Source organism: Spermophilus citellus (genome assembly GCF_964194105.1).
Source record: "Spermophilus citellus genome assembly, chromosome: 6".
Lineage (NCBI taxonomy): Eukaryota > Metazoa > Chordata > Mammalia > Rodentia > Sciuridae > Spermophilus > Spermophilus citellus.
The window spans coordinates 39,025,619-39,049,997 of NC_138187.1; the positions used below are offsets into that span (position 1 = coordinate 39,025,619).

General features: G+C 49.2%; 1 protein-coding gene across 1 annotated transcript in view; it reads right to left on the reverse strand.

Annotated features, from left to right (window-relative positions):
• Positions 1-1,064: 1,064 nt before the first annotated feature.
• Positions 1,065-24,379, reverse strand: part of LOC308651028 (kinesin-like protein KIF19) — a 47,073-nt gene continuing 23,758 nt past the window's right edge. The window contains exons 13-20 of the mRNA XM_081297679.1: positions 21,726-21,996; positions 19,407-19,528; positions 16,617-16,741; positions 13,467-13,575; positions 11,284-11,676; positions 10,362-10,509; positions 5,605-5,712; positions 1,065-3,817 (exon numbers count right to left, since the gene is read on the reverse strand). Coding sequence (XP_081153805.1) covers positions 3,717-3,817; positions 5,605-5,712; positions 10,362-10,509; positions 11,284-11,676; positions 13,467-13,575; positions 16,617-16,741; positions 19,407-19,528; positions 21,726-21,996 — 1,377 coding nt within the window. The 3' untranslated portion in view covers positions 1,065-3,716. The remainder of the gene's footprint in view (positions 3,818-5,604; positions 5,713-10,361; positions 10,510-11,283; positions 11,677-13,466; positions 13,576-16,616; positions 16,742-19,406; positions 19,529-21,725; positions 21,997-24,379) is intronic.

Below are 24,379 nucleotides of genomic sequence, written 5' to 3' on the forward strand. Positions count from 1 at the left end.
TCTGTGGAAGTTTCTCATCCCTCTGCCATGGCCAAGGGACACAAAGAAAGGGCAAGGGCTAGAGTCTCAGGGGTCAAGAGGTCATGGGAAAATGCCCTAAAGAGAGTTCCAGGGAGACTTCATAAAGGCCCCACTTGGGTCCTGGATATTAGGTGTTTTCCACAGCCTGCCAGGCCCTAGCAGGGTGAAGATCACATGGGGCCACTGCCCACTAAGAGCAGACACCCAGGTCCTGACCGGGGAAGGCCAGAGCAGTGTCCCACTCAGGGCTGCAAGGCAGCCATCCCACAGCATATAGTCCTAAGAGCAGACCAGCGATCATCTGGTCACCCAGCAACTCCACTCCTGGAGCTCCAACCCAATACACAGTGTGGAGAGGGTTCTCATGCGCCCAACTATGGGCCTCACAGCTGCTCCATGGCTTCGGCCTTTCTGGAAACAACCCAAAGGGCATCAGCAAGAGACCAGAGAAGCAGATCATGACATTTAACCAGCAGTGTCACATAGCTACGAAAGAGAACAGCCATGAACCCTCAGGATGTGAAGGCTCTTACAGGAGCAAAGAAGGGGGGCCTTTCCATGTGATGAGGAGGGGAGGAACCGGCACTGCCCTGCAGAGACGGAGTCAGAGCAGAGCTCCCGAGGGCACATGCTCTCCACCTCCATCCTGGTGGGGACACACGTGATGGGCACACGTGAACTTCACTGTGTTTTCACAGTTTTCCTAGAATCAGAAAAGCACAGACATTGCCTGCTGGCCCAGTGCCGACTAGTTCGCACTGCCCTGAGACACGCTGGGGCCATGTCTGGGTGACATCTGGGGTGTCTCCTGCCACAGTCTGCCGGGGGGGGGGGGGCTTGCACAGCAGCTCTCATGCTGCATTGTTTGGTGGCCTTAGGAGAGAGGGAAGGAGACAGGGACGGGAGAGCACGGGGTTCTGCTCTCAGAGGGGCGGAGGCATGGCTCATCCTCACTGGATCCTGCTTCCTTTGCCTTGAGCAAGTCTCAAACCCATCTGAGCCTTAGCTTCTCACTTGTAAAAGAAAATTTGCTCCTCCTTCCCCACAGGCCTGGGGGGCGGGCTGCTAAATGAGACTGGGATTAGCTGATGGATGAGAAAGTGCTTTATGAGCCAAATGGTACAATTACTGCTTTTAAATAAGAGCTGTCTTGGGCCTGCCACTCCATACCCTGTGCAGCCACCAGGAGCCTCAGGCCATCCTCTCCCTGGGCACACAGCCCGCAGTGTGCCAGTTTCTCGCAGTTCACCTGTCATGGGCATCTCCTGAGTGGCCACTGTGCACCTGCCTGAGAGGGGGCTGTCCCATCCCCCAGTCAAGGTCTGAGCTTCGAGAAAGCACAAGATTGACTACTCCGGAGACAGATGGGTGACGAGGCGATAAATGTGCAATGACAGTTGCCACAGCTGAGGCACAGCGAATGCCTGTGCCGTAGCCAACCCTGTTCTCGCACTGTGTACCCGCGCATCCCTTCAACCACCCTGGAACCCTCCCAGGAGACATGACTGCAACCCCCATCAGGCAAGGTCAGGCCCCTGCAGAAGCCCAGGCAGGGAGGGTCATCTGTGGCAGAACAGAGCCTGCAGGTCAACTGGGCCATGGAAGGAGGAGCACCGGAGGGGGTGGGAAGGAACCCCACCTGAGGGACAAGCAGCTGAGGGTGCCTGAGTGCTGGTGGCAGGTGCCCAGGGGCCGTGGAAGGTCCTGCAGTCACCCCCAGGCTCTGCTAGAGGCCATGCCTGAGGCTGGGCTGAGAATGGAAGGGCAAGGAGGCAGTGTGGGAGGGCCGCCCCCCCCCCCAAGCTGAGCCAAGGGCATCCTCCATTTTTAGTAGCATGAGCCAACAATCACTTCGGAATACTGGATCCCTCTTTGGGCCTCAACTTTGCTATCTGCACCCTGGGGAGGGTGTTATAGACTGTTGGGTGACAACCCAGTGTCCATTTTCCCCTCCTAATCATGGAAACCTGGTTATATTGGGACAATGAACCCAGCTACAATTCCCAGAAGGCCTTGAAGAAGGGAGGGCCATGAGGGCACTGTGTTGGCCAGCGAGGCAGAGGCAGAGGTTGGCAGGTGGCCTTTCCTCCTTGGCCTGGGATGTGGATGTGCTGGCTGTAGCTCTACAAGTGACCCTGAGCCCTGGGCTTCCTCCTCCGTGGTTCCAATGACCTCACAGAACAGCTTGACACGATGCCACCTCCCTGCTTTTCCCTGAAAATAAACCCCACCTTGTCTAAGTCACTGTTGGGGGTTTTCTGTTTGGCAGCCAAACTCAGCCTCTGAGACCCAGGGGAGGCCGTGTGTCCTGCTCCTCAGACACTGCAGACCACACTCATGATTGCCGATTTGCCCCAGTACCACCTGGTCAGTTAAAGGGTGGATCCTTTTTTTCCTTTGAAGCAACTCACTCTTTAAGTTTAGACCTGATTAATGGACTCAAATGTCTTATGAGCCAGTTACATATTTTTCTAATATACATTATGATAAATATCCTTAAGATAAAAATATTTGTCCTTGACTTTCTTGAAGTCATTTCACACCACATCTCAGGAGGTACTTAGTGTCAGTATCAGGGCCACCAGGCCAAAGGGCCATGAGACCCAGGCCAGCCTCAGCTCAGAGATCTGGGACCAGGTAGAAAAATTGAAATCCTATACTCCAGGCGTGGCGCCTCCCTCTGAGTGAAGGGGTGGGTGTTGATGTGCCCCAGAGGTTGCAGAGAATTCCAGAAGGGCAGCCTGGCTTTGTGCAAGTCCCAAGCCTGTCTTCATTGACAGAGGGTGTCATGACGGGGAGGCCAGCCTGCACCACCAGCTGGAGTCTACACAGCGATTATGGGTATCCTACTTGGGCTAAGAGGCCAAATGCCACCCGTACCTCCTGTCCCTGAGGTGCTGATGCCAAAGTCCACAGAGCTCATCTCTGCTCCCGTCTTGGTCCTGCTCACCTCCTGGCTTAAGGAAGCTGGCCAACAAGAAGTGGCTCCCACCAACAGGGAGGTGTCTCTGACCCCCACAGCCTCCACACAGGAGTCCCAGAGTGCGAGGGGTGAAGGTGTGGATTTGAGAAAGCAAGTGCCAAACATGATCAGAGGATGCCGCGACTGTGTATCCATAGGATGGCGCTCAAGCTTTCTGTGTGCTTTTTTGATGAAAAAAATTACTAAAACTCATAAACCCCTTAGGCCTTCACCTTAATATAGGTTCCCATTTATGAGGGTTTGGGGTACAGCTTTCCTCTAAGTTATCGTGCTTCTGATAGCCTGCACACCTGGGAGAGACCAGGTCCACTCTGCAGGTTGGCTGAAGTTTGTGGGGATGGGGACAGATTCTTCCCCATGACCTACCAGTGGCTGCTTGGGCATCCTCTTCATCCTGGGCTGAGTGGTGTGCAGTGACCAGAGTGCTCCGAGACACAGGTCCTCCCAGAGACAACAACAGGATGTGGCGTGGTCCCAGGAACAGCATCTGCAACTGTGGCCACCCAAGAAAGGCCAGGGACCTCTGGGAAGGGTCCACAGTCAGGGCCCTGGTACTCCACAGGCAGCCCTCATTTGGAAGGTGAGATGGCCCCTGAATCTAGAGTAAGGGCTATCCCCAAAGTGTTCAGTGAGGGCCCTCTTTTCTCCAATCCAATTTTATGTTAAGGCCAAGCTCCTCTGGCCTCCCTGTGTGAGGCTCTGGCTCCACCATCTATTTGGGTCTTCTTGGCCTCTTGGCACTGCCACCCCGGAGCTTCCGAGGGTTGCTGGGGGGCAGTGGGCTGTGGTGTGGCCCTCCACTCTCTGTAGACCCTAGGTGAATGGGGAGACTTCAGTTTGTAGTCCAGGTAAACTCAAGTAAAGCAAGCACCCCAAGTTGGGGGGCCCACTACATGGAATGGCCGCTCTTCTCTGCTTCTGTAAGAGCCTGGGCACCTGCTGGTGTGGTGCCTCACCATGACCTAAGCCACTTCCCCAGGCAGCTCAACCCACAGGGCCCTTCCCCACTCCCCAGGCAGATCCACCCCTGAGCCCTCTGGGACTTTCTCCCGAACCCTCTATGTCTGCTGTGGTCTTGGCTGCTCCAGTACTCTCAGGACCCTCCCAGAGCCACAGTCTCCACATGTGGATGCACTCAACAGCTCTGGCCAGATGCAATTAGGAAAGGTGATGTTTATGGACCCTTCTCCATCCCTCACATTTAGAGACACACTGTTAAAAATCAGCATGCTCTGGCTTAGGAGTTCTGGTCCCACTGCTAAACACCATTGAGAGCCAAGAATCCTTAAAAGAATGGCATAATAATGACAAGTTCTTAATCAGTGACATGAGGAATGGGTTAAAGGTACCGCAGCAGGTACTAAGATCAAACAGAAGAAAGAGCCTCCTGCATGGGCCCAGATGGTCCCAGGTGGTGGTCCGTAAGCCCACTGATAATTGAACCTATCCTTCCTGATGGTCTGGTTGCAAGGTGATTCAGGGGGTGTCTTCCAGAAGGGGCCCAAGAACCAGGTGGTGTGCTCTGGTAATGTTCTGGACTGTGCTCTTCAATATAGCAGCCACTGGCCACATGCAGCTACTTAGCACCCAAAATGCAAAATTGAGATGTGCTGTACGTGCAAAACTCACATGGACTTCAGAGGACTTAGTGCCAAAATAAAGAATGTGAACTTTCTCATTATTACTTTTACATTGATTCTACATTGAGGTAAATAAAACACATTATTGGTTTCACCTGTACCTATGAGAACATTTGCAATTATATATGTGGCTTACCTCATACTTCTACAGGAAAGGGCAGTTCTACATTAAAAATTAAGCAATTATTTGTACATGTCTGAAGTTACAAGAAATAATAAAAGTTCTTTAAAAGAATTGGATGGGTCTATACACAGTGCATAGGAAATAGGCTTAGCTAGACTCCCACCTATCAATCAGGTACCTACGTCCTTCCCAGGTATCTCTCCAACCTCCAGATGTCTAGCTCCACATCACCAGGACTCTGCCCTGAGAGTCCCATCTCTTTATGTCCTGAGTGCACACCCCAGCTTACTGCCACATGCTGATTCACCTGATGTGGCTCTCCAACTTCAGCCCCTGCGCCCCATCAGAGGTGCTGCCAAACCTTCCCCTTTTCAGCCCAACTGTAACCCTCCCCTGCCATCAGCCTTCCTCCAGCCTTCCTGGCTGACCTGGGGCTGTGGCCTACAGTTCATTTGAAGCTGGGCAAATGTGTGAGAGGCAAGTGAAGTACAGCATCAGGGATGGGAGAGCTGCTGGGGCCAAGCCAGATCCTGCTGTCTCTTCTCTACCAGCAGAACAAGCTGAGCAATTGCAGACAAAAAGCCCAAGTTCAAATGCTGGTTCTCCTCTCACTCCCTAGTGACCTTCAGTCAAGTCTCTATCTTCTGTGAACATCAGGGTCCTGCAAACAAGGGCAATTATAGGGCCTACACAGAGGCGGTATGGCAAGAGTGGACTGAGTTGTGCACAGTGACCCTCCTGTCCTTACTTCTCCCTGTGGAGAGGACAGGAGAAACCTGGTAGCCAGTGGGGTGGGAGCTACAGGACTGGATGGTGGGGAGGAAGCAGACACTGACCTCGGATGTCCCTGGGCAGGAGGGGTGGCCTGCTTGGGCCTGTGCTGCTCTGCCACATGGCACTGGGGAAGGTGAAGCTGACTTCAGGCACGTGGAGTGTGTTCTCATCTGAACAAAGACAGGACGATATCATTATTAGCACTACCCAGTGATTCCTGGAAACCAAACTGAAGAATGGACAACACATACCAAGAACTCACCCCACGTCAGGCTCTGTGCCTAACCCCTCCTTGGGACTCCCCCCAGGGTTTGTTTTTCTATGTGAACTCCTGCACTCTGTCCTTCAAGAAGTCTCCCCAGCCCAGCTTTTTGTTCTTGTCTCTTCCCATCAGCAACTGTGTTTCCTTCTCCATCCCCTCTTGCTCTTGGCTGGTGGTTACATGGCAATGAAGAGGACTCGCTGGGTTTATTGCACATACTCAAATAGAAAAGGAAGCCAGGGGGTGGGCTGTGGGGAGAGAAGGGCATCTCTCCCTTCCATCCAGTTGGGTTCCCACTTCCTCAGGTCTCTGCCCAACATCACCCTTCAGAGAAGCCCCCTGAGTGTCCAAGCCCAAGTCGCGTTGTTCTACACTCTTCCTCCTTGTCTCACTCAGCTCTCGAAACTCATTGGGCCAAGGTGCCATCTGGGAGCCCAGCCTTCTGCAAACACTGTACATCTGTGATCTTCCAGCTCCCCAGGGGACCTGTGTGCAGTGAAGAGCTGTCTGGCCCCTGCCAAGAAGGGATACCTGGTCTGCCCCACCTCCTGCCAGCCCTTTCTGTACACCTGGAAACACAAGTACATTATTTCTTGAAGCATGGCAGCCAGGTGGAGAGAGGGGCACTGGGCACCAATCTTAACCATGCCATCAATACCTGATGTGACCCTAGAGATGTCACTTCTACTCTCCGGGCCTCAGTTTACCCACCTGAACCAGCTGGGCTACAGATCTTGAAGGACCATCCAGCTCTAATATGCGTTAACTTTTTGATCACAGAACCCCACAGCTGTAGAGCTGAGAACCCTGGCCCCACAGAGACTGTGTTGGCACCACTGAGCAGGGCATCGAGCCACTTCCTGGGGAGGACAGCAGGAATTCGGCCTGATCCTGGAGAAGCAGCCCCTTCCTGCCCACTGAGAGGGCCAGTGCAGACTACTCTTGCTTATCTGCAAAGTTGGTCTTCTTTTGTATGCAGATAGCATGAGATGATCTTAGGGAATTGCTCTTTGTTCTTCTATCTACCACACAGAAAGCTCTATTGTCAGGGAGCTCTTGAAATGAAATAAAATGGCATGATCTTGGGTTTTCTTGAGACATCCCCAGGAAATCAAACAACAAACAAACAAAAGTATATAGAGAGAAGAAACAAGTTGGGTGGTGGGTACATGGAGATTATTGTAATTATTCTCTCAGCTTCTGTCTATGTTTAGAAATTTCACAATAGACTGTTGGGGAAAGAAAGTGTAATTTTTGATCACATACAAACACATCCCCACAGGCTCATTTCTAGAGGAGATATGAATACCCACTCACCTCCTGTGGGCAGAGTAGGGGACTCTTCTGGGTCAGCAGTGCTAGGGGGCATGTCTATGTGGTACTTACTGTGGCTGCACCAGGCTGAGCCGTTACACATAATTGCACAGGCATTTCTAAGTCCCTGATCCAGAAAGGGGCTATCATGGACACTCCCTGGCGTGACTGGAGCCTGGCACTGTGTACTGCCTGTCAGCTGGGAGTGCTGGGGAAGGCCAGCCCCATCCCTGACTCCCAGTTCCCACTCTAGGCCACTCTGTGTTCTCTGTGACTTTTCATTGTTTTAAGAGCACATAATGGGAAGGGGGCTACTCCTGAAAACAGAAAATCCCATAAAGAACATTTTGTTTTTAAAAGTGTTTCAAGTTTTGGGGGAAAAAATGGTACTACAAGCTGGGCATGGTGGCTCATGCCTGTAATCCCAGAGGCTCAGGAGGCAGAGGCAGGAGGATCTCAAGTTCAAGCCAACCTCAGCAACTTAATGAGACCCTAAGCAACTTAGCAAGACCTTGTCTCAAAATAAAAAATAAAAAGGTGAACTTGGTTCCTAAGTTGCATCCATGAGCCCAGGTATGCAAAAATATGTTAAGAAACATGAAAAACATCTAAACTCATCAGGGAAACAATTCTGTATAAATTTAATCTGCTTTCTTTGGTGGTTTGGTTATGGATTTAACAATCTGCATTTTGCTTGAATTGGGGGTCTGACATAGACATAGGGATACATGATGGGAGAGTTTGGGCTCATAGAAGGTGAGAATGAAGAGGACTTGGCTTCTCCCGGTCCTATTCTTCACTATGCATAGCTTATATAATGGAAACAGGAAAGCATCCTCTGAATATGCTCATTCTGCTCCTGTTCATGCCCAAAGTCACATGAGTATGTGACATGGTGGTTTCTATTAAAATCTTTGACTCACCTAAAGCTGGGGAAAAAAATAGCTTGATAGTTTTTTCCCCACAATTTGGTATCATTTTTATATATAATTCATTACCTGTTTTTTTAAATATTTATTTTTTAGGTGTAGATGGACACAACACAATGCCTTTATTTTTATGTGGTGCTGAGGATTGAACCTGGGTCCCACCTGTGCTAGATGAGTGCTCTACCGTTGAGCCACAATCCCAGCCCTCATTACCTGTTTTTTACAGAAACAATTAGTTGTATATAAAAATGTGTAGAGGAAGAATACAAGTTCAGTGTAGATAAAGGGGAATGACTGGAAGGAAGACTGGAAGGAAGAGGGATAGGAGTAGGAGAAACAGAGGAACAAATTGGACATAACTTTCTTATGTACCTATATGAATACACCACAGTGAATCTCACCATTATGTACATCCCTAAGAACTGGAATCCTAATTAGAATATCGATACATTTCATGCTTGTATAAACATATCAAAATAGATTCTACTGTGATACATGACTAAAAAGAATTTAAAAATCCCAAAGATATGTATATTCTAATATCAACTATGTATACTTTTTCCATGGATTAAGCTCATTGTGTCACTTATATTTTCTTTCCCTCCTCTTTTATTTTTTAAAAAAAATTTAATATTTATTTTTTAGCTTTCAGTGGACACAACATCTTTGTTTGTATGTGGTGCTGAGGATCAAACCCGGGCCGCACGCATGCCAGGCGAGCGCGATACCGCTTGAGCCACATCCCCAGCCCCTTTCCATCCTCTTTTAAAATAAATACTAAAAATATTTTTTAAAGGGAGGAACTGATGGTGTGGCTCATAGTTAAGTGCCTCTGAATTTAATCCCTGATACCCCCCCCAAAAAAATACACACACACACACACACACACACACACACACACACACACTGCTGATGACTTCATTCTGTCAATTTTGTCATCAGGATCAAACACTTCTGAAGTACCAAGCTGCATGTCTGTGGCAAGGTGGACAGTAAACCTGGCAATGTCTGTTTCTACTGTCCTTGAAATACCATCCATAACCCCCCAAATGTGCACACCCTCTGATCCAGAGACCACACCTTTATAAAGTAAAAACAAAAGGACATGGAACTGTGGTCATGAACTAGGAATCTGGAGCCAGTTCACCTGGTTTCAAGTCCCAACTCTGCCACTCCCAGCTGTGTGGACTTGAGCAAACTCCTCAACATCTCTGCTTCAGTTTACTCATCATATAACATGGAGGGGGCCATTCCTTACCCACAGGACTATTATGAGGATAAAGATGCACCCTGCATAGCATAGTGCCTGGTGCAGTGTGTGCTCAGTAAATGGGCACCATCATGTAATCCCCGGGTCAGCTGGTGCTCCCAGCCCCTTGGTGAGGAGGAGCTTGCTCTGCTTCCTTACAATCTTCTGTGGGTTGACACTTTGAACCACATCCTCAACCCTTCTTATTTTTTATTTTGAGACAGTCTCTTCTGTCTCAAACTTGCCATCTTCCTGCCTCAGGCATGCACCGCTGCCCCCAGCAAAATGTAGCATTTTTTAAAATACAGAACTAGCTGGGCACAGTAGGGCACACTTGTGGTTCCAGTGACTTGGGAAGCTGAGGTAGGAGGATCACAAGTTCAAGACCAGTCTCCATCCTTAGCAAGATCCTGTCTCAAAAATCAAAAAGGGCTGGGGATACACCTCGTGGTAGAGCCCCCTTGGGTTCAATCTCTAATGCTGCAAAAATAAATCAGTAAACAAAAATATAGAACTAGGCCATTGGTCATGAGTCATGGTACCCCCAAACTTGTACTGTATTCTCAAATACTTGGTCTTGACCTCTGCTGCAGGTCACCACTTTTGCGGTGGTGATGAATCACACACAGCCCTGACTTCCTGTAAGGGGAGGGGCTACTCACATCAATGGCAGAGACAGGATACTATTCTTGGTGACTACGACTGGGTGGTAGGGTTCATAAATGGTTCTTCTCATGTATAATTTTGATCTACGTAGCAAAATAAAGTTACTGTTTTTATCATAACACCCAAAGAACCACCCTCTGGCCTCACTAACTGGCCTTTAGGACAGGAGCACAGGCGCATATAGTTGGGGACTACACCCAATCTCAATCGCCATCTGGAGAGTCGGCAGGCTCAAGGAGAGCCCACGGCCCCATCTTCAGGAAGCCGGTGGCCCCAGCTCACTGGGACAGCTGATCCCAGGGCAGCCTATCATACTTTCTAAGGTGCTCATATGGAAGGAGGGACAGTGTCATAGGATAGAAAAAACTGACATGCTGTTTTCTGCCTTGGATGCCGTACCTGTGTGGAAACTGAGGCTGGGTTTTATCTTGGAGGCCACGGGGACAGCAGGGAGAAAGCTCTTTCCTGGCGACTTTGACTGCTGAAGGTGTGCTGGGGGCAGCTGGCTGTCCACCAGGTGCTCCACAGAGTGGGGCTGAAGTTTCTCCTGCAGGAAAGGTCACACAACAGGTGTGGTGTGGAGTGAGGAATGGGTGCTGAAGGGACAGCATGGCGAGGGGAGCACTGATTAAACAGCTACTGTGTGACAGACTGTTGTGAGCCTCTAGGTACAAAATGTGCAGAATTCCTACTAATCTCCTCAGTCCCCACTGAATGAATAAATGACCCTTTTCTAACAGTGAGTCCCCCTTTCCCCTTATAAAGTCCTCTAGCAGTGGGAATTTTCGTCTAAATCCAGGACAGTGGTCAGTTATGTGCGTCAACCTGTCTGGGCCATGGAGTGCTCAGATACTTGGCTAAACATTATTCTGGGGGTGTCTGGAAGAGTGCTTCTGGGTGAACATAACATCTGGATGAGAAAAGCAGATGGCCCTCCTAATGTGTTGGGCCACCTCTGATCACGTGAAGACCTCAGCAGAACACAAGGCAGGCCCTTCCCCAAATAAGAGATAGTTCCTCCAGCTGGGCCACTGACTTTTTCCCACCCTTAGCCTTGAATTGAGACTGACTCTCTGGGGCCTCCAGCTGCTGACTCAGCCTACAGATTTGGGGACTTTCCAGCCTCCATGATCACCTGAGCCAGTTCCTGGTAATAAGTCTCAATCTCTCTCTCAAATGGAACATGGACACATGTGGTTCAAGATCACATATGAGCTTGAAACTGGTGAGGGACAGGTGAGGAACTGGGGCCTCCCGTGTCCACCATGACTCAGTGTCCCTGACCTGCCCTCCTGTCCTCCTCCAGTGCCCTAGCACCTACCGAACGCACGCTCCAGGTAAGCGAGGGTGAGCGTTTCCTCCTGGACTTCCTGTCCATGGAATGGTCCCTGCATGGGCTGGCATGGGGCCAGCTCCTATCTGCCAGGGTGGGGTCAGGGGTGGTGCTGGGCTTCAGGTCTCTGGAATCCATGGTTGCCTCCTCTAGGAGGTGGCGGGAGGAGCGCCTGCTGTTGCCCTCCCAATCCTGTGCTTTGGAGCGTCGGCTGGCTGCAATGAGGGCAATGCTTTTGGTGCCCAGGGCCATCTCCTTGAGCACCTGGGTGCTCAGGGCTAGGCTGCCAGCCTCCCCTGCTGGCCACAGGGTGCCCAGCTCCAACCCAGCTGGGGGGTACACCTTGGACAGCAGGCTCTTCATATTCAGGGAGCTCGGCTTCTGTAGGAAGGCAATACCCACAGAGTGGTCAGAGGCCCAAGATGGGACTGTTGTCCCCAAGTGTCACTACTATCCCAGAGCAGACCCGGAGACAATGACTCCAGGTAGGTAGTTTATAAGGGGGAAAGATACTGGGGAGTAACATGGTTAAGGAGGGTGTGTGACCAGACAGTGCCACTCTGGTGATTGTGCTGAATGTGTGGGACATCCTGGAGTAAGACTGGCACTCAGGTGTGGGGTCCTGCCACCACAGGGAGGGGCTCCCAGGGTCACTGACCAAGAGTTCTCCAGGCAGGAGTTCCCCAGCACTTCTGCACTGCAGAGCAGCCCTGCAGCGCCCCATGGTGTCAGGGGATGGGGCGTCCTCACCATAGCGGGCAGCAGTGGGATGTGTTGGAGCCTGCTCATTCACTCTGTTCGTAGTCATAACGAACACTAATAGCTTTTACATAATTGCTCATGGGAAAAGACCAAAATCACTGACTTGCAGGGATTCTCCTTCACCAAGCCCACCCCCTGCAAGAGTCTCATATTTGCCATTCTGTCTCTCACTGTCTGCCCCTCCCCAACCCCTAGAGAAAGAGGAGACTTATTGCGTTCTGGGAGCAAAGTTAGGATGGTCTACACAATAAAGAGAAGCAGAGAAAATGGGAGAGAAGAAAGAAAATTCAAGCCATATAGCGAGAGGCTCAAAAATAGGAATCAGAAGGCAGTGAGAACGAGGAGGCACCAAGTATGTCAAGAGACATACAGGGAAAGGAGAGGCACTCACTGCTCCCTGAGTTGTTAGACTGCTTTTTCTTGAACTTGGCACCACAATAAGACCCTTACATTCACCATTTTACAGGTGAAGAAACAGCACAGAGTCGTGCAGTAACTTGTCTGAGGTCACAAAGCTAGCAAAGGATACAGTGCAATTTGAGCCCAGATCTGGCTGGTTCCTGAGCCCCAAAGTGCCCACACCCCAGGAAAGCTAAAAAGCAAGTTGGGAGGACACAGGAGCACATTGATGCTTTTAACTCCTTCATTCTTGTAATCCTTTCAAGCACCCCAGGGGGTAGGTGTGATCACCCCAACCTACTATGAGCAAAGGAAGATCCTGCAGAGCCACCACAGCCAGCCGCAGGGGGACAGAGCCAGTTACTTCCAGTACCTGTGTCTCATTTTCTTACTTTGTAAGCTGAGGAGAAAGATGGCCTCATTGCCAAGTGGGAGCAGCCAGCACTAGGGTGACAGGATGCCCCCAGTTCACATCTGCTCAGGACTTGGGGGGACTTTATGCAGAACTAGGATCTCTGCGGGTGTTCTTAGTTAAGGCTCTCTAGAGGAGGGCATCCTGGATTCAGGATGGGCTGTAATCTAGGGACTGCAGTCCTTACAGGAAGGGAAAGGCAGAGCCACAGGAAGATGTTGGGGAGATGGGGAGATGGGGCTATGTGGCTGCAGCCAGGAACCACCAGGAGCCACCAGGAAGGAAGGCTCCTCCGGGGCCTGGGCGGGAGCATGGCCTACCAGACACTTACCTTGGACTCTCAGCCTTCAGAACTCGAGAGGATGTAGCCCTGTGTTTGATGCTGGACATGAAGCAGCCTCAGGACACTGTCACAGGCTAACCTCTAGTGTTGCGCAGGCTACCATCCTGATGGTTGCAGGAGGATGGATGGCCCTCCATCTGGATGCCCCACCCATTGGCCCCTGGCCCTGTGCAGCTCTGGTTGAGGGTGTGAGGGTCTGCTGGGGAGTGGGGAGCCTCTGCACAGTCCAGGCCCCGCTGAGCACCGCACACCAACCTCGTGGATGGGAGGAGTCAGCAGCACTCGGAGGGACGGCGGAGGGAGGAGACAGTCTTGCTTTCCTGGCTTTTTCAATGGTGTGGCTTTTGATGACTTGTTACCATCACTGTGGATGAAGTGGAGGCACAAGTAGGACCATTGTGCCCTCTAATACATCCAGGGACCACCCTGAGCCTGAGCCTTGGCTTCTTCTCTGGCCGCAAGGCTGTGGCCCACACATGGGGGCAGAGTGGTGGTGTCATGCACCAGGGCACAGTGGTGGCTGTGGCCAGGTTTCTCTGGTAGAGGCCAAGCTGAGCTCATTCACCTGACATTATGCACTGGTCACCTACTGTAGCCATGCCTATCCCTAGGACCAGGCGCGCACCGTCCTTGGCAGACTAGGCCCTGTCCCACACACTGTCCAAGGACATACCACCCAATGGGCAAGCGGTTAGGATAATAAAAGAGTGAGCAGGTGAGCAGAAGACCCACCCACCTCAGGACAGGTGAGGCACAGTGAAGATATCTGCCTGCTGGGCCCCTCCTGATCCTGCACAGACCTTCATAGACCACTCCCTTGTCGTTAGTGACAGGGAGGTCTTGGTCACTCTGATAACCTGGCTCCTGGTAGGCCTGGCTACCAAACTTGTGGCCAGAAAGTTTGGGACTTTGGGCCAGTGGACTTCCAGTGAGGGAGAAGGTTAGAGATTGATTTTATTCACTTAGCCAAGGAGATATCGACCACACCCACAAATGAACCCCGGGGCTCTGAGGTTCCGGGTGGCTTCCTGGTGTGAAAGGTGAGGTTCAGGGCTGGCAGGGCCTGACTTCCAACACAGCTGGCATTCCGGCTGCACACTCACTCCTGCGCACATTGGACACTTAACTGTGCTCCTATGCACAGCTCAGAGGAAGCTCAGCCCAGACTCACCCCAGTCCTGGCTGCTCCCAGGTCTGGCTCTGGGGAAGGGAGGGGAAGCCCCTCCTCTCACTCACCAGATCTAGAGGAGCACTGCCTCTGAGCTGTTCTCAGAGCTTATTCAATGGGCCAAGGACCAAGTTCATGCCAGGTGTGGGCTAAGGACAGGAAGACAGCAGGACACAGGGGAGTAGACAGGTGTGTAGCCTGGACTGGGGCCCAGGGCACTGTGTTTGCATACACATACATACACTTGTGCACACGAACCCAATGCACCTTCATGACACAGATACAGGCACATGTGTGCACACGTGACACACATTGGGGATAAAAAAAATGACACTTTATGTGGAGGCCTCTGAGGCTTCCCGTCTTCTGCCACCATTCTTCCCTCAAGGCAAGCCATAGAAACCAGAATTCCTCTTCTCCAAGATGGGTCCCCAAAGCAGCCATGAAACATAAGAATGCTACTCTAACTCCCCTACCCCCACCAACACTCCCGCAATAAAGAAATTCTTCTGACCTTCCTGGCTTAACTGCAGATCATCAGGCCCTTATTACAGAAGGAATGCTGCAGAGTGGCCCGAAGAGCCTGCACAGACAGGCCTGGCTGGGCCACCCCTAAGTTCACTACCATCAACTCACACACTTCTTTTCCAAAAAAACTTCCAATTTTATGCTCAGACCTGAGCATAAAAATGGGGAGTTGGGGCTGGGGATGTGGCTCAAGCGGTAGCGCGCTCGCCTGGCATGCGTGCGGCCCGGGTTCGATCCTCAGCACCACATACCAACAAAGATGTTGTGTCTGCCGAGAACTAAAAAATAAATATTAAAAATTCTCTCTGTCTCTCTCCTCTCTCACTCTCTCTTTAAAAAAAAAAAAATTAAAAAAAAATGGGGAGTTCACCCTGGGTCTTTGGGTCTTCATTCTGAAGCCTCCAGTATTACATAAGACGATGATCAAGTAAATTTGTTATGCTGGCTGGGCACAGTGGCACACACCTATAATCCCAGTGACGTGGGAGGCTTAGGCAGGAGAATTGTAAGTTCAAGGCTAGTCTGGGTGACTTAAAATTTTGAAAGGGATGGGGAGGGGATTAAATTATGCTGTGTGCTTGTACAAATAAGTAAAAATGAATCCCATTATTATATATAATTATAATGTATCAATAAAAATTACCATTAAAAAATAAAAAATAAGGGGCTGGGGTTGTGGCTCAGTGGCAGAGTGCTTGCCTTGCATGTGTGAGGCACTGGGTTTGATCCTCAGCAACACATAAAAATGAATAAAGATATTGTGTCCATCTACAACTAAAAAAAAAAGAATAAAAAATTTAATTTAAAAAAAGGACTGAAAAGTATAGCTCAGTGGTAGAGCACTTGCTTGAGGCTTTAGGTTCAGTCTCCAATACCACTACATAAATAAATAAATAAATAAATTGGTTATGCGTGTCTCCTGTTAACCTGCTTTTGTTATAGAGTGTCAGCCATGATCATCAAGATGGAAAAGAGAGGGATTGTCCTCTTACTGTTCCCCCAAACATGCACACACCACTTACAGACACACATGTGCCCATGTACACAGGCACACTAACATTTGCACACAAACACATGTGTGTGCTCACATGGATGAATGTGTGTGTACACTTGTGAAGCTTGTGAACTCAAACAACTTCATGCACTCACAAATGCATAAACGTGCACATGCAGAGCGCACACTGCCACACCAACATGCTTGCATATGCCCATATACTGAAGGAACCAGGCCACCTCTGCCTGGAGCCCTGGGATTTTCATTGCCCAAAGGTGACAAAGGTAGACCTGGGCTTTCTATTGGAACTTCACAGCCTCCTGGTTTGAATAAACCAGCTGCAGAGGCGTTTGGGGTAAAATTTGGAGAAATCTGACAACAGGCAAGATATGAAATGACGTTCAAAAGCATCACTAATTTTGTTGAGAATAATTATTTACACTGTGGTTTTAGAGGGAACTGTACACTACTGTATCTAGTGGTAAAGTGTCCTGATATTTTTATTTATTTTATTTAAATGTTTAACCTAATAGCTATGCCATTCAGTGGTCATCTCCTAGGGCAATTTGTTATTCTTACAAGGATCTCTCAAGCAACAGAAGTTGGACACTCCAGGAAAGAGGAAGCACTGGCTCTGAAATCAGCCTCAGGCCACCTGCCAAACAAGAGCCTGGGATTCATAGCCTTGGTCTCCACCAGGCCAGATCTCACCTACCTGTCTCTCTCCAGTGGCATTGAGGGCAGCTCAACTTGGGGGCCCCTCGGAAAATCTTTCCTGTCCTCAGGCTGGTCTCGGCTGGGCTCCTCCGGCATGGGTGAGATATGCAGAATGGAGCCATCCTGGGACCAGACAGTTGCCGAGTGAGGCCGGCGGGGATGTGAGAAAGCCATGTTACCAAGCAGAGGGTTTCTGAGGGACATGGGAAGGTCCAGGTCTTCCCTGCCACTGCCATGCAGTGGGAGGCCAGTCATCTGCACAAAACCTGCACATGGGTATTTATAGCAACTCTTTTCATAATTGCCAAAATTTAAAAGCAACCAAGATGTCCCTCAGCAGGCAAATGGAAAAACAAACTTTGGAACAGCCAGATGATTGATGGATAGTTACTTAACACTTAATACAGTCAGTGGACTCCTTAACTCCTGCCCCCACCAAGGAGATCTCCCATATCAAATCCCCAGGGACCATCCCACCACTTCGACCCTGAGCAACAGTGGTATGCAAGGAGACACCTATGTGAGAAACCCTAAAAGTCTATAGGCCTGCAAAATGTTAAACAGATTTATTATGTGACCTGGAAATTCCAGTTTTGGGTCTATACCCAAAAGAATTGAAAGCAGGGACTCAAAAGAGACTTTGCTGCTGTGGCATTCTTGCCAAAATGCATCATCATGAGAATTAGCTCAATCAATCTACTCATGGAAAAACACCAGGCCAACACAGAACAGGGACATTCTGCAAAGTAATGGAGGAACAGTCTTCAAGTGTCAGACCTGGGAGAAGGAGAAAGACCAAGGAGCCATCCCAGACTGAGGGAGATTAGGGAGACATGACTGCTAAAGGAAAAGTGGATCCTGAGTTGGGTTACAGACCAGAAAAGGACATGAGTGTAGAAAAGCATTGCAGAAGATGCTCCTGTCACCCCACCACTTAAGAGACAACAGGGGCTTAGGCCAGGACACAAACAAGAGGAGCTCATGGTCCTTACTAAGGAATGCAAAATTCTATGGCCACTCTGGAGGACAGTTTATCACTTTCTTTTTTTGTTTTTGTAGTACTGAAAGTTAAACCCAGGGCATTCCACTTGCAAAGCAAGTCCTCTGCCACTGAGCTACATCCCCAGCCCAGTTTGTCAGCTTCTTACAGCTGTCTTCTCTTGCCACATGGTCCAGCAATCATGCTACTTGGGATTTACCCAAAGGCATTAGAAACTTACATCTGCACAAAACCTGCACATGGATATTTATAGCAACTCTTTTCATAATTGCCAAAATTTAAAAGCAACCAAGATGTCCCTCAGCAGGCAAATGGAAAAACAAACTTTGGAACAGCCAGATGATTGATGGATAGTTACTTAACACTTAAAAAAAAAGTGATCAAAGCATGAAAACACATGGAGGAAACATTAAATCCCTGTTACTAAGTAAAAGCAGCCACTCTGAAAAATCTGTTGTATGACTCCAACCATATAGTTTTGAAAAGGCAAAAAGTCAGAGGCAAACAACCAAAAGATTGGTGGTTGCCAGGATCTGGTGGGGAGGGAAGGATGAGCAAGGGAGCATAGACGATGCTCATGGCAGGGAGACTGCTGGACGATAATACCATGGCAGGCACTTGCCTTCTAAGTGTCCAAACCTACAGCATGACACTACAAATGGATTATACAGTAAACTGTGCCTCTGTTGATAATAATGTGTTGGCATGTCCACTGATTGTAGCGATGGACCACTGTGGTGCCGTGTGGGGTGTGGGTAACGGAGGTTCGTGTAGGGGTGAGGGAGATGGGAACTCTATGCTTTCTGTTCCACTTTGTTATAAACCCAAAACTTCTCTAAAAGAGAAAGTTTATTAAAAACAAAAGACAAAAACCAAAGTGAGACAGATGTCTGGAAAGGATGGGGAAGCAGGGCAGAGCAGAGGCTTTTCTCAAACAGGAAGCAGATATGCGAGGGGTAACTGAGCCCACAGACCCAGGAGAGCAGCCCAGCACCCTGACTCATCCTGCTCTCCATTGGAAAGCACAGACAGTGTACTGCCAGAGCCTGAGCAGGGGAAGGGGGTGGGGTGGGGAGTGCTTTGGCTGAGCCTTCCTCATGCCATGCATCGCCCACCCCAGCTAAGGTCTAGAAGTTTCTTCTTTCTTTCCTCTGGAGAGTTAAGTCCAGGGTCTATGGTCTGGGGACATCAGGCCTCCTTTATGGCATGTGAAGATCAGGTACGGCAGCATTCGTGCTCAATAGCCAATGCAGAGGCTACCTCGAAGCCCTCTCCCCTACAAGCTCACCAAGCCCATCCTGACAAGACACCCAGAGCAAAGAAAGACCTAACTCTTGAGATCTCACCACGGGCCCCAGAGGACACTTCTCTAGGTCATCAAGGCAATAAGGCCCTCTGCTCAAGGAAACTCAGGAGTCCCTGTTGGGCTTTGCCACTGGCAGAAATGCTGGTAATAGCCAAGGATTAGAGAGGTCCTAGGAGACAGAACAGAGTGGCCTGGTCCTGTGAGTGGACCTCCTCCACTATCTCTGGCCAAGCCATGTCCATCAGAGCCCAGGGAGGGCTGGCCTCATCCTGAAACCTGCCTGAATCCCCAGCCTGTGGCTCGGCCTGTCCTCCACCCTATTGCTCTGGCACTAGGCAGTTGGTCTACGGGTATTTCCAAATTTTCTCTTCTGTTTCATAGGGCCTGGCACAAACAGGCCCCAGTGCCACGGATGGGAGAGGCTGACTATGGCCTGAGCCTGGGGCGGGGGTGGTGGGGGATGACTGGCAAGCAGGACTCACGCGGAGGGGCCCAGACATCACTGAGTGCAGCAGCAGCAGGCGGTCCAGTGTGCCCTCGCTCTGCTCCTGGGAGTACAGCCGGTACTGCTTATCCAGAGACTCTGGAACCTGGATACCACTGTCTGAGGGAGCCAGGAAAGCAACATTAGAATGAGGAAGGACAACCCCTAGAACCAGGCAAAATGTCCACTACTTGTTACAAGACAGTATTGTGTACGGGAAATTTGAAGGCAAACACTCCAATCTGATAGAAGAGGCTTTTCTGTTACATTGTCTTTGCTTCTGTCTACTTTAAAAAAAATTGTTCTTGTCTTTGCAGTGCTGGATATTGAACCCAGGATCTTACATGCAGAGGAAGTGCTCCACCACTGAGCTACACCACCAATCCAAGTTTAAAATTTTTCTATTATGTTCATATATTGCCTTTCAGTCATAAAATATTGTTATTAACAATTCTTAAAAATACTTTTAGTTGTAGATGGACAGAGTACCTTTATTTTATGTATTAACTTTTATGTGATGCTGAGACTCGAACCCAGTACCACACACGTGCTAGGCAAGCGCTCTACCACTGAGCCACAATCGCAGCCCTATTATTAACAATTCTAAAGTACAAATAAAACTTAAGTTAAAAATTAAAGGACCTGGGGCTGGGGATGTGGCTCAGTGGTAGATTGCTTGCCTAGCCTGTGTGAGGCACCAGGTTCGATTCTCAGCACCACATAAAAATGAATAAATAAAAAAAAGTATTGTGTCCATCTACAACTAAAAAAAAAAAATTAAAAAAAAAAGAGTTAAAGGACCAGGGCTTGGAATTTAGTTCAGTTGGTAGAGTGCTTGCTTTGCAAGCACAAGGCCTTGGGTTCAATCCCCAGCACCACAAAAAAGAAAAAAAAAAAAAAGTTAAAAGACCACTCTTAGGGATCTACCCAAAAGAATTAAAAACATGTCTCAAAGAAAAACTCAAACACAAATTTTATTCACAATAGCCAAATGATAGACCCAACCCCCTTTCCCATAAACAGATGAATGGTGAACATAATGGTTAATTCACACATGGAATATGACTCAGTCATAAAAAGATTATGATGTTCAGGGTGCAGCAGTGCATGCCTGTGACCCCAGCTATGTAGGAGGCTAAAGCAGGAGGATCTCAAGTTCAAGGCCAGTCTGGGAAATTTTATGAGACCCTATCTCACAATTTAAAAGAGAAAATAAAAAGAGCAGGGGGTGCTGGAGTTATGTCTCGGTGGTAGAGCATTTGCCTAGAGTGTGTGAGGCACTGGGTTAGATTCTTAGCACTACATTAAGTAAATAAATGAATAAAATAAAAATATTGTGTCCAACTACAACTAAAAAAAAAAAGAGCAGGGGGTGTAGCTCAGTGGTAGAATGGCACTGTGTTCAGTCTCCAGTATCATGAAGAAAAACAAAGTTAAAGTAGGAAATTGCCAGGTGTGGTGTTGAACACCTGTAATTCCAGTGACACTGGAGGCTTGGGCAGGAAGATTGCAAGTTAAAGTCAGTCTGGGTAACTTAGCAAGACTGTGCCTCAAAAAAAATAAAAATAAAAATAAAAATAAAAAAGTGTTGGGGATATAACTCAGTGGCAGAGTGCTTGCCTAACAGGCATAAGGCCGTGGGTACCATCCCTAGCACTGCAAAAAAAAAAAAAAAAATACAGTTATTGCTCGACAAAATTAATTTCACTGCTTCTAGGCAAGGTGTTGAGTTATAGGGGACTTGCTATCTTTTTCAGAACATTCATTAATGCTGTTATAACTCATGCCTTTTTCTCATAATAAAGAAAATCATGTAATATCTCCCCAAAGGAAAACTATTATGCAATTTAGTGAGTGTTGACTGCAGGGACAAGATGACTATGGTATCTGCACACACTCAGGATGCTACACACTTGCACAAACATGTGAACAAGAGGAGACACAGGGGTGGGTATCAGAACACAAGATGTAGAAACATCTCAATTGGATGGTTAAGAAAGTGCAGGCATTTCTACAGATAAGGCGGTTCATTGTCCCCTTAAAGGGCAGTTTCAATAAAAAAAGAAGTCAATGAAAAAGAAGGTAAGGGCGTGTGGCATGCTCATGTGGGTGTCAAACCCCCATCCAAACGCTATCTCTTTGCACAGACCTCTAGAGAGCACACACAGGGAGTTGGCAGTGGCCAGGTTCCCAGAGGGGAAGGGAGGAGCTGCCTGCTGTCTCTGCTCTGCTGCCACTGGGGACTGCTGAGGTTTGGACCACAGGCATGGTTCCAGAAAACAACCATGATGAATAGCTCGTCCCAGAGGTGGCCTACCCTGCATCAACTGCCGCTGCTCCTGGATGACCTGCTCACAGAGCAGCCGGTGCTGGTGGTAGCGCTGGATCACAAAGTCCTTCTGGCACAGCAAGTTCTTCCAGTACAGGCTGTTGGCCTGCAGCTCCGTGTTCTCCACCTCTAGCTCGTGGGCCCTGCACAGCAGCCTCAGCACCTCCCGCTGGTCTTCACTGGTGACTTGCTCAGGCAGCAGCTTCTCCATCTGTGAGGCTTTCTGCTTGGCATGGGCCAGGCGTTGCTCCAGCCCGGCCTGAGGAAGACACTGAGGACTCAGGGAGGACATGGGACCCTGCCACCATGGCCGTTCATTCCTATGTGCCAAGGTCTACTGATCACGCTCAGGAGACACACAGTGGCAGGCTCTAGGATGTGCCACTGTCCCCTAGACTTTCTGTCCTCTACTTTCTGCATTCTGACACTTTGACACCTGGAGCCTCACTGATCCTGAAGTGGCAGCCCCTCTCAGCCTCGCCAACTTCTGAACAAGGCAAACGACTCATCCGCGAGTTCTCTCTATGGGACTCTCACACTCTGGGTTACATTCCACCTATCCTAATCTCCCCAGAGCTTGTACTAGACAACTAGGACAGCCCCTAGGCCCAAATTTTCTAGCCAGCCAATCCTAAACCTTACTAGCCTTCCTTGACTGTTTCTTCCTGCAGAAACCACAGTGAAGGCCTTGGCCATGTTGCTTTTCCTGCCTCTTAACCCACCCTGGTGCCCTCCATGTGGTCCTGCATGGCACAGCAAGCCCCTCTTCTTGGGAACCACGAGTAGCAAACTTTTTAATGGCAGTCGTCTCTTGATCCGTCATCCCCACTGAACCTCAAGTTTCCTATTGACACGTTGTGTTTTAGCTATAGCACCAGGGCTCACCACTCACCATGTGCCCACATGTTGCCTTGGGAAACAGAGATGCCCACTTTCACACTGTGGAGCAGCCCCTACATCTGTCGTATGATGGATGGTCCACAGCCAAGGTTCTGGGTCTCCCAAACCAAGCAGCACATGAGAGGAAGCAAGAAGGGCCGAGGCCCAGCTCCTCCACTATATGCCCACAGACTGCTGTCCCCCTTGTAGGAAATGGGCTGGAAGCCCTGTCAGAGTTCTCCAGAGAAACTGAACCCACAGAAGCCCCATACAGATATAGACGTATGTTGTGTACATGTCTATGCACATGTGTGTATATATACTAAAGTCAGCTGAGTGCATATGATAACCAGGCCTACAAAACACCTTCAGAGCAATGCCCAGTGTTTGATGGCATCACTGCATCCTATAGCCTGAGGGAATGCATCAAAGTAACCATCATACCTCACAATTCCATCCAGGCCCCCAGAGAGTAACAGTGGGCCAAGCCACCTGGTGAGCCCAGAATCAAGGTCCCCAGGAATGGGTCGGATGACAGTTTCCAAAGCACTGAGGAACTGCATCTGGCCACCTTCTTAATTGGGATCAACAGGGGACCACATTGGAGGAGTTGGCCCAGCTCCCCAGCTGCTCTCCTCCTACTGGGCATTACTCTTTCCCTGAAGACCTCCCTGACTCCCAGGCTACACTAACAGTCCCTCCCCTCCCTCACTTGCCCCTATTCCTGCATTGTTGCTGTGCTGCTGTACTGAACTGCCATGCCGTCTCCTCCCACTAGGTGTGAGCATAAATCATAGAATGTGTCTTGTTCATCTTTAGGTCCCTAGGGCCTGTCATTAACGGCACTTAAAACATTGATTTGAGTTTGATTAACTGTTAACTAAGTAGTCAAGTGACAGACTTATCATTTACAGACTCCATTGCATATCAATATTCATGCTTGTTCTTGAAGCCATGTTTTCTTATTGATGCATATTAGCAGCTCAGGCAGAAGCCATTTTTCTTATTTTTTAGAAGTTGGAAGAAATCCAACTTTGAATTTTGAAATGAAATTGCATGATCCCCATGCTGCAGTCAGATGTGGTAGTATCAAGTTCTTGGTTTGGTTCATAGCTTCTAAGTGAAATAAATCCTACCTGCTCGTAACAACATGATGTCATCAGACACTTTTTGCACTGTCTGAGAAGATACCTGCAAGCATTTACTAACGAGCTGCAACAGTACATGCTTCTGTGGAATCTCCAATATGCACCAGTTCAGCAATTTTCCTGAAGTGAGACTATTAGATAACCAGCTATTATATAAACAGCTCAAACGTGAAAAGACTTCCATCCCCGGAGAGGAACTTGAATGTGCCTTCCTTCTGATGGTGCCCCTGGTCCTTGCATGACATGCCCAAGACCAGAATCAGGGGAGGAATGAGCCAGATGCCCATGGAATCACTCTGCAAACTACAAAGTGTTCGCTCTGTATGGGGGTTATTGCAAAGGGAATGAGTGAGCTTTGCCATTCCAGGGTGTCCAGAGAAGGCGAGGCGGGCAGAGTCTCAGTGAAGCAGACACTGCCACTCCTGCCCCACTTTCACACACACAGGCTTCCTGCCCTGAGCTCCCCCTTCACTCCCTGGGGCAGCAAAACTCCTCAGGAGGGGGCAAAGGCATTGGGTCAGACCAGGTCAGATCCCAGCTCTGCTCCTTCAATTTACTCAATACATCTTTTTTTCTCCTGCTGTACCACTGAGCAACATCCCTAGTCACTTCTAT